This window comes from Ovis canadensis, chromosome 2, assembly GCF_042477335.2.
Source record: "Ovis canadensis isolate MfBH-ARS-UI-01 breed Bighorn chromosome 2, ARS-UI_OviCan_v2, whole genome shotgun sequence".
NCBI classification, from domain to species: Eukaryota; Metazoa; Chordata; class Mammalia; order Artiodactyla; family Bovidae; genus Ovis; species Ovis canadensis.
This window is the reverse complement of record NC_091246.1, coordinates 86,174,075-86,192,092: the sequence shown is the minus strand read 5'-3', so window position 1 is coordinate 86,192,092 and position 18,018 is coordinate 86,174,075. Positions and strand designations below refer to the sequence as shown.

The 18,018-nt window shown below is 36.0% G+C and overlaps 1 protein-coding gene across 2 annotated transcripts in view; it reads right to left on the bottom strand.

Annotated features, from left to right (window-relative positions):
* The window catches only part of CNTLN (centlein), a 361,476-nt gene that overhangs the window by 211,353 nt on the left and 132,105 nt on the right, over nucleotides 1-18,018 (bottom strand). For both annotated transcript variants that reach the window (XM_069576629.1, XM_069576630.1), the window contains exon 6: nucleotides 6,568-6,701. In XM_069576629.1, coding sequence (XP_069432730.1) covers nucleotides 6,568-6,701 — 134 coding nt within the window. The remainder of the gene's footprint in view (nucleotides 1-6,567; nucleotides 6,702-18,018) is intronic.

The window sequence follows — 18,018 nt, the reverse complement described above, 5'->3', positions numbered from 1 at the left end:
AACATGTACCGTTATATTAAAACAATTATGTACTTTGTTATCATATAAATATAAACAAAAAAGAGTAGCAGTAATAGCATCAATTTCAGATAAATTGGAACTCAAGGCAAAAATAATCATAAAGAAAAAAAGTACAAAGTATAATTCATAGCAAAAACAAAATAACTTTGTTGGACACTTTACCCACCAAATCACAGCACATAAAAGAAAACAGCACGACAAAAACTAATAAGCAATAAAAGGAAAATCAGTTGTAAACTATATGGGAAATATTCCATTTAAAATAATAACAAAAGCCACGTAATAACTATGAGTAAATTTAAGAAGAAATGTCAAAACTGACACAAGGAACAAAACATCTCATAAGGACACAAAGGTATTGAAACAAATGGTATGGCATCCCACACTCTGGACAGAAAACCTGACATTATAAAGATTCAATTCTCCTTCAGTTTGCTTTTCAATTTGATGCCCTAATAAAATAACAAACACAAAATGAGCCAGTTTAACCTAAAGTTTACATGGAAAAATTAATAAGCAATAAATGCCCAGGAAACCTGTGAAAGAGCAGAAATGGAGAATGCGTCATGTATTCTCTTATCCAATTTTCATCATCTCTACCATATTACTTATTCTCTAGTTACTCTTAGCCTACTTTCTCGCCTGAGAAGCCAATCTCTACAGACTACATTACATTGGCTTCCAGTCTTCCGTGTTTTAATTTGAGTAGCTGAAAGTGCTGGCCAATGATTAGAGAGTAAAGGAAAAAGAGGTCATGGGATTTCTTTTCCTAGCTCCCTCTCCACTAAGCCACTGTTGGCAGTATCTCTGTTCCTCTATCTAAGAATACTTCTATGAGACAGCCTCCCTCCCAGGGCTAGACTTGTCACAGAGATCTGGTAAAATTTTCTCTCACAGTGGGAGAAGGAAGAGGTGGAACAATTTGAGAGAACAGCACTGAAACATGTACATTATTATATATAAAATAGATAGCCAATGGGTTTGATGTATGATTCAGGGAGCCCAAAGCTGCTGGTGCTCTGTGACAACTTGGAGGGATAGGGTGGGAAGGGAAGTGGGGAGGGGGCTCAGGAGAGAAGGTACACATGTATTCCTATGGCCAATTCATGTTGATGTACGGCAATAAGCATCACAATACTGTAATTACCCTCCAATTAAATTAGGGAAAAAAAAGCTTCTCTTCTTGGCCCTTCTGGCCTAGTTGGTAGTAATAGTTGATGATAAGAACTCTGACAATAGGGAATGCACTCAGAAAGGCAACCTAAAACAGTATAATGTCTCTGAAACATACACATGAAAAATTATGAGAAATAAAAGCAATTAATAAACTAATGGGAAAAATTATTAATAGAGTTATCTTATACCATTTGAAGGTATGAACTACAGAACAGAGATTAGACTGTTTCTGAGATTTCCTAGATAAGCATACAAGATAAATGGTGTATACTGCAAAAAAGAAAATTTCAACTAAATACATGAATCAATGTAAATTTTAAACAAAATAAAAAGAACAGCTTTGAAAAGTACTGAGAAACTTACAAACTAAGATCATCAAGCAAAGACTAACAGCTGTTTTATTGGCAAGAAGATAGGAATAAATAATAATTTTAAGATTTCTTCTAAAATTAAGATTCTATTACTATTTAGAATTACCTTTTTGAATTCATCAATGATTGACTTAAAAAAATTATACCATGAGTGGATAAAGTCAATCCATCTGTCATCTGTGAAGATGTACTTTTCCACATCCCTATAGTACGATCTTTAAAATGAGAAACTATGGTTCTTTTATCATATATATACATATGTGTATCTATAAATGTATATATAATATATATTAGTCTATTAACCAAGCAAAACTCCTGCCCATATATACATATATATTACAATACACTAAATATATACAAGTAAATATTAAGTCATTTAGTCAGTTCAGTCATTCAGTAGTGTCCAACTCTTTGCGACCCCATGAATTGCAGCCTGCCAGGCCTCCCTGTCCATCACCAACTCCCGGAGTTCACCCAAACTCATATCCATCGAGTCGGTGATGCCATCCAGCCATCTCATCCTCTGTCATCCCCTTCTCATCCTGCCCCCAATCCCTTCCAGCATCAGAATCTTTTCCAATGAGTCAACTCTTCACATGAGGTGGCCAATGTACTGGAGTTTCATCTTTAGCATCAGTCCTTCCAAAGAACACCCAGGACTGATCTCCTCTAGAATGGACTGGTTGGATCTCCTTGCAGTCCAAGGACTCTCAAGAGTCTTCTCCAACATCACAGTTCAAAAGCATCAATTCTTCAGGGCTCAGCTTTCCTCACAATCCAACTTTCATATCCATACATGACCACTGGAAAAACCATAACCTTGACTAGATGGACCTTTGTTGGCAAAGTAATGTCTCTGCTTATAAATATCTGTGTATATATGAAGTTATATATGAAGTTAATAATACTTTTTTAAAATTTATTTTAATGGAGGATAATTACTTTATAATATTGTGGTGGTTTTTGCCACACATTGACATGAATCAGCCATGGGTGTACATGTGTTCCCCATCCTGAACCCCCACCCACCTCCCTCCCCACCCCTTCCCTCAGGGTCATCCTAGTGCATCAGCCCTGAGCACCCTGTCTCATGCATTGAACCTGGACTGGCAATCTGTTTCACATATGGTAATATACATGTTTCAATGCTATTCTCTCTGATTATCCCACTCTCGCATTCTCCACAGAGTCCAAAAGACTGTTCTATATATATGTGTCTCCTCTGGTGTCTCACATATAGGGTTATCGTTACCATCTTTCTAAATTCCATATATATATGTGATAGTATACTGTATTGGTGTTTTTCTTTCTGGCTTACTTCACTCTGTATAATAGGCTCCAGTTTCATCCACCTCACTAGAACTGATTCAAGTGTATTCTTTTTAATAGCTGTGTAATATTCCATTATGTATATGTACCAAGCTTTCCTATCCATTCATCTGCCGATGGACATCTAGGTTGCCTTCATGTCCTGGCTATTATAAACAGTGCTGCGATAAACACTGGGGTACACGTGTCTCTTTCAATTCTAGTTTCCTCGGTGTGTATGCCCAGCAGTGGGACTGCTGGGTTGTATGGCAGTTCTACTTCCAGTTTTTTAAGGAATCTCCACACTGTTCTCCATAGTGGCTGTACTAGTTTGCATTCCCACCAACAGGGTAAGAGGGTTTGCTTTTCTCCACACCCTCTCCAGCATCTATTGCTTGTAGACTTTTGGATCGCAGCCATTCTGACTGGCGTGAAATGGTACCTCATTGTGGTTTTGATTTGCATTTCTCTGATAATGAGTGATGTTGAGCATCTTTTCATGTGTTTGTTAGCCATCTGTATGTCTTCTTTGGAGAAATGTCTGTTTAGTTCTTTGGCCCACTTTTTGATTGAGTTATTTATTTTTCTGGAATTGAGCTGCAGGAGTTGCTTGTAAATTTTTGAGATTAATTCTTTGTCAGTTGCTTTGTTTGCTATTATATTCTCCCATTCTGAAGGCTGTCTTTTCACTTGCTTATAGTTTCCTTTGTTGTGCAAAAGCTTTTAATTTTAATTAGGCCCCGTTTTTTTAGTTTTGCTTTTATTTCCATTACTCTGGGAGGTGGGTCATGGTGTGATTTATGTCGGAGAGTGTTTTGCCTATGTTTTCCTCTAGGAGTTTTATAGTTTCTGGTCTTATGTTAAGATCTTTAATCCATTTTGAGTTTATTTTTGTGTATGGTGTTAGAAAGTGTTCTAGTTTCATTCTTTTACAAGTGGTTGATCAGTTTGCCCAGCACCACTTGTTAAAGAGACTGTCTTTTCTCCATTGTATATTCTTGCCTCCTTTGTCAAAGATAAGTTTTCCATAGGTGCATGGATTTATCTCTGGGCTTTCTATTTTGTTCCATTGATCTATATTTCTATCTTTATGGAAGTACCATACTGTCTTCATGACTAGCTTTGTAGTAGAGCCTGAAGTCAGGCAGGTTGATTCTTCCAGTTCCTTTCTTTTTTCTCAAGATTGCTTTGGCTATTTGAGGTTTTTTGTACTTCCATACAAATAGTGAAATTATTTGTTCTAGCTCTGTGAAAAATAGCGTTGGTAGCTTGATAGGGATTGCATTGAATCTATAGATTGCTTTGGGTAGTATACTTATTTTTACTATACTGATTCTTTCAATCCATGAACACAGTATATTTCTCCATCTATTTGTGTCCTCTTTGATTTCTTTCATCAGTGTTTCATAGTTTTCTATATATAGGTCTTTTGTTTCTTTAGGTAGATATATTCCTAAGTATTTTATTCTTTTCATTGCAATGGTGAATGGAATTGTTTCCTTAATTTCTCTGTTTTCTCATTGTTCAGTTCAGTCGCTCAGTTGTGTCCGACTCTTTGTGACCCCATGAATCGCAGCATGCCAGGCCTCCCTGTCCATCACCAACTTCCGGAGTTCACCCAAACTCATATCCATCGAGTCGGTGATGCCATCCAGCCATCTCATCCTCTGTCCTCCCCTTCTCCTCCTGCCCCCAATCCCTCCCAGCATCAAAGTCTTTTCCAATGAGTTAACTCTTCACATGAGGTGGCCAAAATACTGGAGTTTCAGATTTACCATCAGTCCTTCCAAAGAAATCCCAGGGCTGATCTCATCGTTAGTGTATAGGAATGCAAGGGATTTCTGTGTGTTAATTTTATATCCTCCAACTTTACTATATTCATTGATTAGCTCTAGTAATTTTCTGGTGGAGTCTTTAGTGTTTTCTATGTAGAGAATCATGTCATCTGCAAACGGTGAGAGTTTTACTCCTTATTTTCCAATCTGGATTCCTTTTATTTCTTTTTCTGCTCTGATTGCTGTGGCCAAAACTTCCAAAACTATGTTGAACAGTAGTGGTGAGAGGCAGCACTTTTGCTTTGTTCCTGACTTTGGGGGAAATGCTTTCAATTTTTCACCATTGCAGATGTTTGCTGTGAGTTTGTCATATATGGCTTTTATTATGTTCAAGTATGTTCCTTCTATTCCTGCTTTCTGGAGGGTTTTTATCATAAATGGATGTTGAATTTTGTCAAAGACTTTCTCTGCATCTACTGAGATAATCATATGGTTTTTATTTTTCAATTTGTGTATGTGGTTTATTACATTGATTGGTTTGTGGATATTAAAGAATCCTTGCATTCCTGGGATAAAGCCCACTTGGTCATGATGTATGATCTTTTTAATATGTTGTTGGATTCTCTTTGCTGGAATTTTGTTAAGAATTTTTGTGCCTATGTTCATCAGTGATATTGGCCTGTAGCTTTCTTTTTTTGTGGCATCTTTGTCTGGTTTTGGTATTAGGGTGATGGTGGCCTCATAAAATGAGTTTGGATATTTACCTTCCTCTGCAATTTTCTGGAAGAGTTTGAGTAAGATAGGTGTTAGCTCTACTCTAAATTTTAGTAGAATTCAGCTGTGAATCCATCTGGTCCTTGGCTTTTGTTTGCTGGAAGATTTCTGATTACAGTTTCAATTTCTGTGCTTGTGATGGGTCTGTTAAGATTTCTATTTCCTCCTGGTTCAGTTTTGGAAAGTTATACTTTTCTAAGAATTTGTCCATTTATATATGTCATATATATATGTGTGTGTCATATATAAACATGATACATATATTATATTATGTATATAAATATATTACATATTTTACAGGTAGCACCAGAAACTGAAATTGTGCTTATACAAGTATGTGATAAACACTGTGATTTAAATAGCTTAAAATTTAAAATGTACACATGTATATACATGTATGACACATATGTATATGTATAGATACTTTTATATTTGTTCTAACACCATTTTCTGATAAAGGTTATTATAAAATAAATTAATAGGTGGTTTAAAACCTTTCAAAACACAAGTTTTTCAAGTACTTCCACTTTATAAGCAGTAGTATAAAATTAAATATTTTGATATAGAAAAAGTATTTCACAAACTAAAACTATTTAGCAAATGTGCTTCTCTGGTGGCTCAGATGGTAAAGAATCTGCCTGCAGTATGGGAGACCTAGGTTTGATCCCTTGGTGGGGAAGATCCTCTGGAGGAGGGCATGCCAACCCGCTCCAGTATTCTTGTCTGGAGAATCCTCATGGACAGAGAAGCCTGGCAGGCTACAGTCATGGGGCTGCAAAGAGTTGGACATGACTGAGCAACTAAGCACAGCACAAAATAAAAAGTGAAAACTGGGTTACTCATTTACTGTAATAATAATGAATATTATATAATGCAAGGGTAAAAATTTTATAAGGAAACTATGAATGGATGAATGCATCTGAAACAGGGATACTCTTTGTGCATGCTTTTTCCAACCCTGTGGAACCTCCAACTGTCCCACTTAATTCCAGATAGTTTCAATACACAAACATAGGTCTCACAGAAGACAAAGACTGTTGTCATTCTGGAGTGTTAACAATAAATATAAAAATGCTGGTATTCTGCATAACTAAGGACATTTCTACAACGATAAATTAAATTAAGGAGTCAAGAGTACTTGCCTGACCAGGGTAATATCCATATCCTTCTGCATAAGTTCTGTCTGTTTATTATTCAGCTGTAATGATAGTGCATTATATTTACTCTGTGATACTTCTATTTCTTTCCTTGCTTCAATTAAATTGTCTTCAAAGGCCTAAAATTAGAGCATTCATATCACAATCAAATATAATAAATATCAAATAAATAAATAAAAGTCTGTCATATTTAACAAAAAACAATCCACAAAATAACAGTGAAAAATTAATAGTGTTTTCAATTTTACTTTTTTTTTTCATTTAATTAAAAGAATGTTAGTACAATCAAAGAAACTTTATACCAGTCACAGGTCATTTTTTTTCAGTAACTGTAAAAGTAACATGGTCTCCTGGTATGAAAGTTAAGAATCTGAAGCAAATAAAATTGAAAATCTATGTAGAAATTTACTTATTAAAATTTCAATAAAGGAAGGACTGTACAACAAAAAGATTGCTAATTACATGAACAAAAAAATAACTCATTAACTTAAATATTACTCAAGACAAATAGCCGATGTTTTATTATTGCCTTAATTTTAAACGCAGATACATACTCAGAGAAGAAAAAAATGGTGCAGCAAAAAAATAATAATAAGTTTATAATGTTTCAGATTCAGATCATGCTGAGTTCACTTGACTGTGGTGAAAGTTTACCTAAAGTTCTTCAAACCTTGTCTTTTCCTCATGATAATTTTGTAAATTGTGTTTTCACTTTGAAACAATTTTAAAATTGATGTTACTTTTTTCAAAAATATAAAATCTAAATTATTTTCATAAAGTATTAAATAAATATTTTATCTAAAACTAGAAAGTGAAAAAGTGAAAGTCGCTCACTCGTGTCCGACTCTTTGCAAGTGAAAGTGAAGTCACTCAGTTGTATCCGACTCTTTGTGACCCCGTGGACTGTAGCCCACCAGGCTCCTCCGTCCATGGGATTCTCCAGGCAAGAATACTGGAGTGGGTTGCCATTTCCTTCTCCAAAACCCATGGACTATACATATACAGTCCATGGAATTCTTCAGGCCAGAATACTGGAGCGGGTAGCCTTGCCCTTCTCCAGGGGATCTTCCCAATCCAGAGATCAAACCAGATCTTTTGCATTGCAGGCAGATTCTTTACCAGCTGAGCCACAAAGGAAGCCCAAGAATACTGGAGTGGGTGGCCTATCCCTTCTCCAGTGGATCTTCTGGACCCAGGAATTGAACCAGGGTCTCCTGCATTGCAGGCGGATTCTTTACCAACTGAGCTATCAAAAATACACCATACATTCATTATTTCCAATTCAAAACTGAGCAACAAATTTTAGGTCAAGCACTAAAAATCTATTATACTCTAGAAATGCTCCCATACCTCATATATTCACTGTGTAGTAACTTGAATGAATTTTTGAAGAGAAAAATACTGGTTTTTAGCCAAGAAAACACTGCGAGTACATGCATATTTCAGTTTATCATGGTTCCTTTTATTGCACTTCACTGATACTGCATTTTTTACAAATTGAAGGACTGTGGCAATTTTTCGTTAAATCTATCAATGCAACTTTTCCAAAATTTGCTCACTTCATGTCTCTGTCACATTTTGGTAATTCAACTCTTTCATTATTATTATATTTGGTATGGTGATCTGTGATGAATATTTGATGTTACTACAATTTACTGCTTCCCTCGTGGCTCATACAGTAAAGAATCCACCTGTGGATTGCAAGAGACCTGGATTCAGCCCCTGGGTTGAGAAGATCCCCTGGAGGAGGGCATGGCAACTCACTCCAATATTCTTGCCTGGAGAATCCCATGGACAGAGGAGTCTGGTGGGCTACAATCCAGGGGATCGCAAGGAGTCAGTCATGACTGAGAGATTAAGCACAGCACTACAACTTACTAAAGGCTCAGATGATGGTTAGACTTTTTTAGCAATAAAGTGTTTTAAAATAAAGTTTGTAAATTGTTGCTTTAGACATAATGCTTGCATACTTAACAGACTACAGTATAGCATAAATATAACATCTATATGCATGGGGAAACCAAAAAATTTATGTAACTTACTTCACTGCAATATTCACTTTATTGTGGCAGTCTGGAACCAAACCCAAAACATCTCTGAGGTATACCTGTACTTCTTAAATTCCCATTTATTAGAAAAGAGTAATTATATATATATATATATATATATTCACTGTGTAGTAACTTGAATGATATATATATATATATATATATATATATATATCACTAGGTTTGTGGATGGATGGAAGAAAGAGATAAGAGTAATGATTGATATATATATATCAGTAGGTTTGTGGATGGATGGAAGAAAGAGATAGAGACAGAATATATATATATATATATATATATATTCACTGTGTAGTAACTTGAATGATATATATATATATATATATATATCTCACTAGGTTTGTGGATGGATGGAAGAAAGAGATAAGAGTAATGATTGATATATATATATATATATCACTAGGTTTGTGGATGGATGGAAGAAAGAGATAAGAGTAATGATTGATATATATATATCAGTAGGTTTGTGGATGGATGGAAGAAAGAGATAGAGACAGAAGGAAAGACAGGAGGAAAGGGAGGCAAGAGAAGGGATGAAGTGGCTAATCCTTTTTATCTACATCACACCCCCTCCCCTGCACAACTTTCTCCAGTAAAGTACTACTCTGTTCTCTGAATTTATGAATTTGTTTCTGTTTATCTATTTTGTTTTTGTCTTTTTATATTCTACAGTGAATATAAAATTAGTGGAATCATATGGTGTTTTTCTTTCTCCACTAGACTACCTTACTTACATAATACCCTCAAGGTTCATCCATATTGTCACAAATGGCAAGATTTCATCTTTTTGACAGCTGAGTAGTATTCTACTGTGTGTGTGTGTACATATGCATTATATGTATACCATATCTTCTTTATCCATTCATTGGCTGATAGGGACTTAGGCTGTTTCCATATCTTAGCTATTGTAAACAGTGCCACAATGAACACAGTGGTACATACATCTTTTTAAATTAGTGCCTTTGTGTTCTTTAAACAAATACCCATAAGTAGGATAGCTGAATCATATGGCAGTTCTATTCTTAACTTTTTGAATTCTCCATAATGTTTTCCACAGTGGCTGCCAATTTACATTCCCAACAAGAATATATAAGACTTCCCATTTCTCAACATCCTTAACAATACTTATTACTTCTTTTATTTTGGAAAAGAGCTATTCTAAAAGGTGTGAGGTGATAACTCACTAGTTTTGATTTGCATTTCTGTAATAATGAGTGATGTTGATCAACTTTTCATATGCCTGTTGTCCATATATATCTCTTCCTTGAGAAAATGTTTATTCGGGTCCTTTGTTCGTTTTTAACTGGGCTGTTTATATCTTGTTGAGTTGTATGAGTTCTTTATAGATTTTAGACTTTACCCTTTATCAAATATATCATTTGCAGATATCTTTTATATTCAGTAGATTGTCTTTCATTTGTAGATGGTATCCTTTGCTATGCAAAAGCTTTTTAGGATGATGTAGTTCAGTTCAGTTGCAGTCGTATCCGACTCTTTGTGACCCCATGAACTGCAGCATGCCAGGCCTCCCTGTCCATCACCAACTCCCAGAGTTTACCCAAACTCATGTCCATTTAGTCAGTGATGCCATCTAACCATCTCATCGTCTGTCATCCCCTTCTCCTGCCTTCAGTCTTTCCCAACATCAGAGTCTTTTCCAATGAGTCAGCTCTTCGCATCAGGTGGCCAAAATATTGAAGTTTCAGCTTCAACATCAGTCCTTCCAATGAACACCCAGGACAGATTTCCTTTAGGATGGACTGGTTGGATCTCCTTGCAGTTCAAGGGACTCTCAAGAGTCTTCTCCAACACCACAGTTCAAAAGCATCAATTTTCTGCACTCAGCTTTCTTTATAGTCCAACTCTCACATCCATACATGACTACTGGAAAAACCATAGCCTTGACTAGATGGACCTTCAGTACCATTTATTTTTGCTTTTACTTCCCTTACCTGAAAATACATATCCAGAATAACATTGCTAAGACCAGTATCAAAGAGCATACTGCCCAAGTTATCCTGGAAGTGTTATGATTTCATGATTTACATTTAAATTTTTTATCCATTTTTCTTTTGTGTGTGTATGGTATGAGATAGTGGTCTAGTTTCACTTTTTTTTTTCCCCCATGTGGCTGTCCAGGCTTCCCAACATCATTTATTGAAAAGGCTATCCTTTCTCCATTGTATTTTCATTGTTCCTTTGTTGTCTATTAATTGCCTGTATAAGTGTGGGTTTATTTCTGGGTTCTAAATTCTATTCCACTGATGTATGTGTGTGTTTCTCTGAAAACACCATCCTGTTTTGATTACTATGGCTTTACAGTCTAGGTGAAATCATGGACGTGATACCACTAGCTTTTTTCTTTTTTCTCAGAATTGCTTTGGCTATTCAAGGTCTTTAGTGGTTCCACTATAAATTTAAGAAATTTTTGTTGTTTGTGTCAAAAATGTCCTTGTGATTTTGAAATGGATTGAATTGAACCTATATATTTCTAGGTCATATGGATATTTTAACAATATTAATCATTCCAACTCATAGGCAGAGGATATTTTTTAATTTATGTATTTTTTCCAATTTCTTAACAATGTTCAGGTCTTTTATACCTTTGGTTTAATTTATTCCTAAGTATTTCATTCTTTTGTTTTGATTATAAATAAAACTGGTTTTCTAAGTTTATCTTCCTGCTAGATCATTGTTCACATATATAAATGCAACACAGTTTCGTATGTTGATTTTGCACCCTGCAACTCTGTCATATTATTTTTTCTAATAGCTTTTTTGTGGAGTTTTTAAAAATCATTTTATAAAATCATGTCATCCACAAACAGTGACACTTTTACTTCTTTCTTTCCATTTGGACTTCTTTTATTTGTTTTTCTTGCCTAACTGCTCTTGTTAGGACTTCCAATACTATGCTGAATAAGAGTGGCAAGAGTGGCCTTTGTTCTGGTCCTGATGTTAGACAGAGCTTTCAATTTTTCACCATTGAGTATGATGTTAGATATGGATTTGTCATTTAAAACTTTATTATGATGAGGTATGTTATTTTTATAACCATTTAGTTGAGAGGTTTTTTTTTTTAATCACAAATGAGCACTGAATCTTGTCAAATGCCTTTTTTGCATTTATTGAGATAATCATATGATTTTCATCCTTCATTTTGTTAATATGGTATCCTACTGATTGATCTGCAGATGTTGAAACCTCTTTACATCCTAGGATAAATCCCACTTGATCATGGTAATGATTCTTTTAATGTACTGTTTTACTTGACTTGCTAATATTCTGTTCAGAATTTTTCCATCTATGTTCATCAGAGATATTGGCCTGTAATTTTCTTTTTCTGTGTGTTGTCTTTACGTGGTTTTTGTATAAGACTGGAGTTAGCCTCATAAAATGAGTTAGGAATCATAACCTCCTCTTCAGTTTTTTGGAAGAGTCTGAGAAGAACAGATACTAAATCTTCCTTGAATGGTTGGCAGAATTCATCAGTGAAGTCGTCCAGGTCTGGAGAGCTTTCTGATTATCATTTCAATTTCTATATAGTGATATGGTCCATTAAGATTTTCTATTTCTTCATGATTCAATCTTAGAAGTTGTATAATTCTAAGAATTTGACCATTTCCTCTAGTTTGTTCAATTTGTTCGCATAGAGCTGTTCATAATATTATCTTATAATCCTTCATATTTCTGTGGTATTCATTGTTATGTCTCCTCACTCATTTCCATATTTACTAGAGCTTTGTCTTTTTTATCCTTAAAGAGTATAAATAAAGATTTGCTGATTTTATCTTTTCAAGGAGCTATCTATATTTCATTGATCTTTTTTCCTATTGTCTTTTTACTCTCCATTTAATTGATTTCCTTTATGATCTCTGGGCTTCCCAGGTGGTTTATTGGTTTCAATATACGGTCTAAACTTGAGAAAAGTTCCATATGTCCTTGAGAAGCATGTGCATTTTGCTGCACTTGGACTGAATATCCTGAACAAATCTATCAAATCCATCTGGTCTAATGCATCATTTAAGACCACTGTATCACTGTTGAATTTTGTCTGGATGAACTATCTGTCAATGTAAGTTGGGTATTAAAGTCCTCTACTATTGTGTTATGGTCAATTGCTCCTTTTAGGCTTGTTAGTAACTGTTTCACATATAGTCCGGTGCTTTCTATGTTAGATATGTGTGTGTGTGGAGATATATATATGTTATATCTTCTTGATGAATGGTCCCCTTTATCATTATATACTGTTCAATTTTGTCTCATTACTTTTTTGACTTCAAGTATATTTTGTCTGATATGAGTATGTCTACATTGACTTCCTTTGAATATCATTTTCTTGGAGTATCGTATTCAATCCCTTCACTTTGACCTTGCATTTGTCTTTAGAACTGAGGTGAGTCTTCTGGAGACAACATATAGTCTTACTATTTTTTAATGCATCTGGTTACTCTCTTTTGACTGGTGAATTCAATCCATTACATGAATTATAATTGATAGATGAAACTAAGTACTGCCATTTTACTTTTTGTTTTCTGGTTGTTCTATATCTCCATCATTTCTTTTGCTTTGTATTTATGTCTGCCATTTTGGTTTGCTGGTTTTCTGCAATGCTTTTCTCAGTTTATTCTTTGTTCATTTTCATGTCTTTGCTGTAGATTTATATTTTGTGTTTACTGTGAGTTTTGTATAAAATATCTCAATGGCAAAAATCCTCTTTTTTTCTGTTGATAGCATCTTCATTTATGTCTATGGATTACATGCTTTTCCTCTTCCCTTTTGTTTTTGCTGTCTCAAATTATCCCTTTATATGTTCTGAGTTTTTTACCAAACTGCAAGTGGCTATAGTTATATTTTCCCCCTTTAATGTTTCTGCTATAATAAAGTATTTAGAAGCCTATTTGAATAAAGAGTTAAGTTTTTCTCATTCTATTTATCCCCTTGCTAAAATACGTGCACCTTTGCCTTTTTATTTCTGATAGAACACTTTTCAACATTTCTTGTACGACAGGTCTAGTTTTGATGAACTCCCTGAGCTTTTACCTGTCTTGGAAAACCTTTATTTCTCCTTCATAGCTGAACGATAACTTTGCTGGACAGAGTACTCTTGGGTAATAGTTTTTATCTTTCAGTATTTTGAATTTGTTATTCCAATCCCTCCAGACCTGTAGGATTTCTACTGAGAAATCTCCTGATAGCCTTAAAGGGGTTCCCCTGGAGGTTGAGTTCAATTCAGTTCAGTCGCTCAATCATGTCTTTGCAACCCCATGGACTGCAGCACGCCAAGCCTCTCTGTCCATCACCAACTCCTGGAGTTTATTCAAATCATGTCCATCGAGTCAGTGATGACATCCAACCATCTCATCCTCTGCCATCCCCTTCTCCTCCCTCCTTCAATCTTTTCCAGCATCAGGGTCTTTTCAAATGAGTCAGCTGTCCGCATCAGGTGGCCAAAGTATTGGAGTTTCAGCTTCAACATCAGTCCTTCCAGTGAATATTCAGGACTGATTTCCTTTAGGATGGACTGGTTGAATCTCCTTGCAGTTGAGTCTGCAAGGGACTCTCAAGAGTCTTCTCCAACATCACAGTTCAAAAGCATCAATTCTTCTGCACTCAGCTTTCTTTATAGTCCAACTCTCACATCCATACATGACTACTGGAAAAACCATAACCTTGACTAGATGGACCTTTGTTGGCAAAGTAACGTCTCTGCTTTTTAATATGCTGTCTACATTGGCCATGGTAGATTAGCATCCTTTTTTTTCCTGGCTGAATTTCAAAATCTTTGTCATTGACTTTTGAAAGTTTAATAAAATGTGTCTTAGACAAGGTTTTTGCATTGAGGTAATTATTCTCTTAGCCTCCTGGACTTGCACACCCAGTTCTTTCCCCATGTTTGGGAGGCTCTCAGCTATCACAGATAAATTTTCTGTGCCCTTCTCCTTCTTTTCTCCTTCTGGTATACCCATTACCCTAATGTTGCCCTCTTAAAACAGTTGAATAACTATTGTAGAATTTTCTCATTTTTCATATCTCAATCCTTTTTCTTCTTCTACTATATCATTTCTTAGTTTCCATCTTTGAGCTCACTAATTATCTCTTCACTATGATCTGCTCGGTATCCAGCACTTTATAATGCATTCTTCATATCATTTACTGAGTTCCTAAGTTCTATAATTTGTTTCTTTTTCAGTTTTAAAAATATTTGGTAGAGTATTCCTTCTGTTCATTAACTTTATTCCTGAGCTCAACGAACTACCTTTTGGAGTTTTCATGTTAACTAGTTGAGTTTCTTCACGACAGCTATTTTGAATACTCTATCAATCAGATTGCAATGCTCCATGACTTTTAAGCTTAGCTTCTGGGGAACTGTCATTTTCTTTTTGTGGTAAAGTGTTACTGTGGTTTTTCATGATGCTTGATAAGTTTTTCCTCTGATGACACATAGACATAGGGAACACCCTTCTGCTTTATTCTAACAATTCAATAGGTCAGAAATTAGAGGTCTTTCTTTTAACTTCCAGTAGGTGGTGATATAGTACAAGTTTGGGGTTTCTCTTACTTGCGCTACCTCTGAGAGTCTGCGTTTTCCATGCTCCTCTGCCTCTATGTGGCCCTGGGCCTTCATTATTGTTTCTTGTGTCTACAGGGTCATTGCTGCCCTGCTTCCACAAGTGTCATAGTTGCCACTGCCTGGGGCACTGGGATGGCGGGCTATCCCCTCATACCTGGGATCCTGAATCGCAAGCTGCACAACCATGAGGGAAGAGGCAGGAGGAGGCAGGGTCCTGCAGATGCCTCCACGGTATTCGGTGTCATAACTTTCCTGTGGGTGCCTCTGTGGTGGCCAGTGCTGTAATTTTCTGCGGGTACCTCTGCAGCATTCGGGTCACAAGCTGCACTGCTGTAGATGTGCAAGTGAAGGGCAAGAGTAAGGCCTCACTATCACTGCTGCCCAGTTTCTTGTGGCTGTAGGCACCACTGTGGCCAGGAGGATAGAATCATGTGCATCACCTCCCCTGCCACTGTCAGATTCTCTGAGACTGTGGGCACAGCTGCTGGTGTTGATAGACCAGGACTGCAAGCACACCTCCACTGTTCCCTTGGTTCTGCATCCTCCATATTTTCCAATCCAACCACCTTTAGTGCACAGATGTGCAGAATTCTCCAGCATCCTGATGTACTGAACACAGAAATCTTTGTTGTGCTGTGGATGTTTTAGTAGTTGTATATTGAAGGTAAAAGACATAGATAGCTTTTCATTTGTGATGGTGCTAATTTTACAGAATATAATTTTAAATATATATTTTTCAACCAAAAAAATTATGACATGCAAGAAAGAGACAAGCATCATTCATAAAAAGGAAAGAAACCAGGCAACAGATACTGTCCATGAGAAAACTCAGATACCAGACTTCAAATAGATTTCAAGAGACATTATAAGTATACTCAAAAAAACAAAAGAAAATCATGCCTTTAAAAGTACCATATCTTTTTCAAAAAGGTAAAATGGCAGTCTTATCCAATAGCAAATACCAAAAAAGTATATAAAATATTTTGAAACATTCAAATGGAAGATCTGGTACTAAAAAGCACAATGACTAAAATGAAAAAAACAAAACAAAACACCACACCTTACTAGAAGAGCTCAACTTTTAATATGAAATGGTAGGAATAAGAACAAAAAATTTGAAGATACATCAAAAAAAATAATAGACACAGAGAAATATTGGACACCATTAAATGCACCATTATAAGCATAATGGGACTACCAGAAGGAGAGGCAATAGAATAAGGAACAGAAAAAATACTCAAAGAAATAATGGCTGAAAACTACCAAACAATGGTGAAAAACATTAATCTATATATCCAAGAAATACTACAAACTCTCTAAGTACTATATATAAACAGAGATGATCATGAATAGACACATCATGGTCAAAATGCTAAAAGCCAAAGTCAAGGAGATACTGTTAGAAACCAAAAGAGAAAGTGACTCATTGTTTCCAATACACTTCAGTAAGATTGGCAACTGACTTTTCTTCAGAAATGATGGAGACTATAAACAGAGATAACATATTAAAAATGCTCAAAGAAAAACACTGCCAACACAGAATACTATATCCAGTAATACTATATATTTAGAGTACCATATCTGGACACAGTATCTGGAACACTATATCTATTGCCAACACAGAATACTATATCCAGTAAAAATACTAATCCATTTATAAATGAAGGCAATGAGTTGACACTAGCATAATGCAGAGTAGGTAGCTCCGAGCACTCTTGCCTGGGAAAAAACTTGGAAAAAATAGTATAAACTGTCCAGAACCAATGTTGGAAAACTCAAAATTTTACAATAAAGAAAATGTTGAACCAAGAAAAAGGCAACTTAAAAAAAGGATAAAATATTCTTGAATTTTTTATAAGGCCTTCCACAGCTTATTCTCAGTACACTCAGTTCAGTTCAGTTCAGTCGTTCACTCATGTCCGACTCTCTGCAACCCCATGAATCACAGCACGCCCGGAATCCCTGTCCATCACCAACTCCCGGAGTTTCCTGAAACTCATGTCCATCGAGTCGGTGATGCCATCCAGCCATCTCATCCTCTGTCCTCCCCTTCTCCTCCTGCTCCCAATCCCTCCCAGCACCAGAGTCTTTTCCAATGAGTCAACTCTTCGTATGAGGTAGCCAAAGTATTGGAGGTTCAGCTTTACCATCAGTCCTTCCAATGAACACCCAGTACTGATCTTCAGAATGGATAGGTTGGATCCCCTTGCAGTCCAAGGGACTCTCAAGAGTCTTCTCCAACACCACAGTTCAAAAGCATAAATTCTTCAGTGCTCAGCTTTCTTCACAGTCCAACTCTCATATGCATATATGACCACTGGAAAAACCATAGCCTTGACTAGACAGACCTTTGTTGGCAAAGTAATATCTCTGTTTTTCTATATGCTATCTAGGCTGGTCATAACTTTCCTTCCAAGGAGTAAGTGTCTTTTAATTTCATGGCTGCAATCACCATCTGCAGTGATTTGGGAGCCCCCAAAAATTAAGTCTGACACTGCTTCCACTGTTTCCCCATCTATTTCCTATGAAGTGATGGGACCAGATGACATGACCTTGATTCTCTGAATGTTGAGCTTTAAACCAACATTTTCACTCTCCTCTTTCACTTTCATCAAGAGGCTTTTTAGTTCCTCTTCACTTTCTGCCATAAGGGTGGTGTCATCTGCATATCTGAGGTTATTGATATTTCTCCCAGCAATCTTGGTTCCAGCTTGTGCTTCTTCCAGTCCAGCGTTTCTCATGATGTACTCTGCATATAAGTTAAATAAGCGGGGTGACAATATATAGCCTTGATGT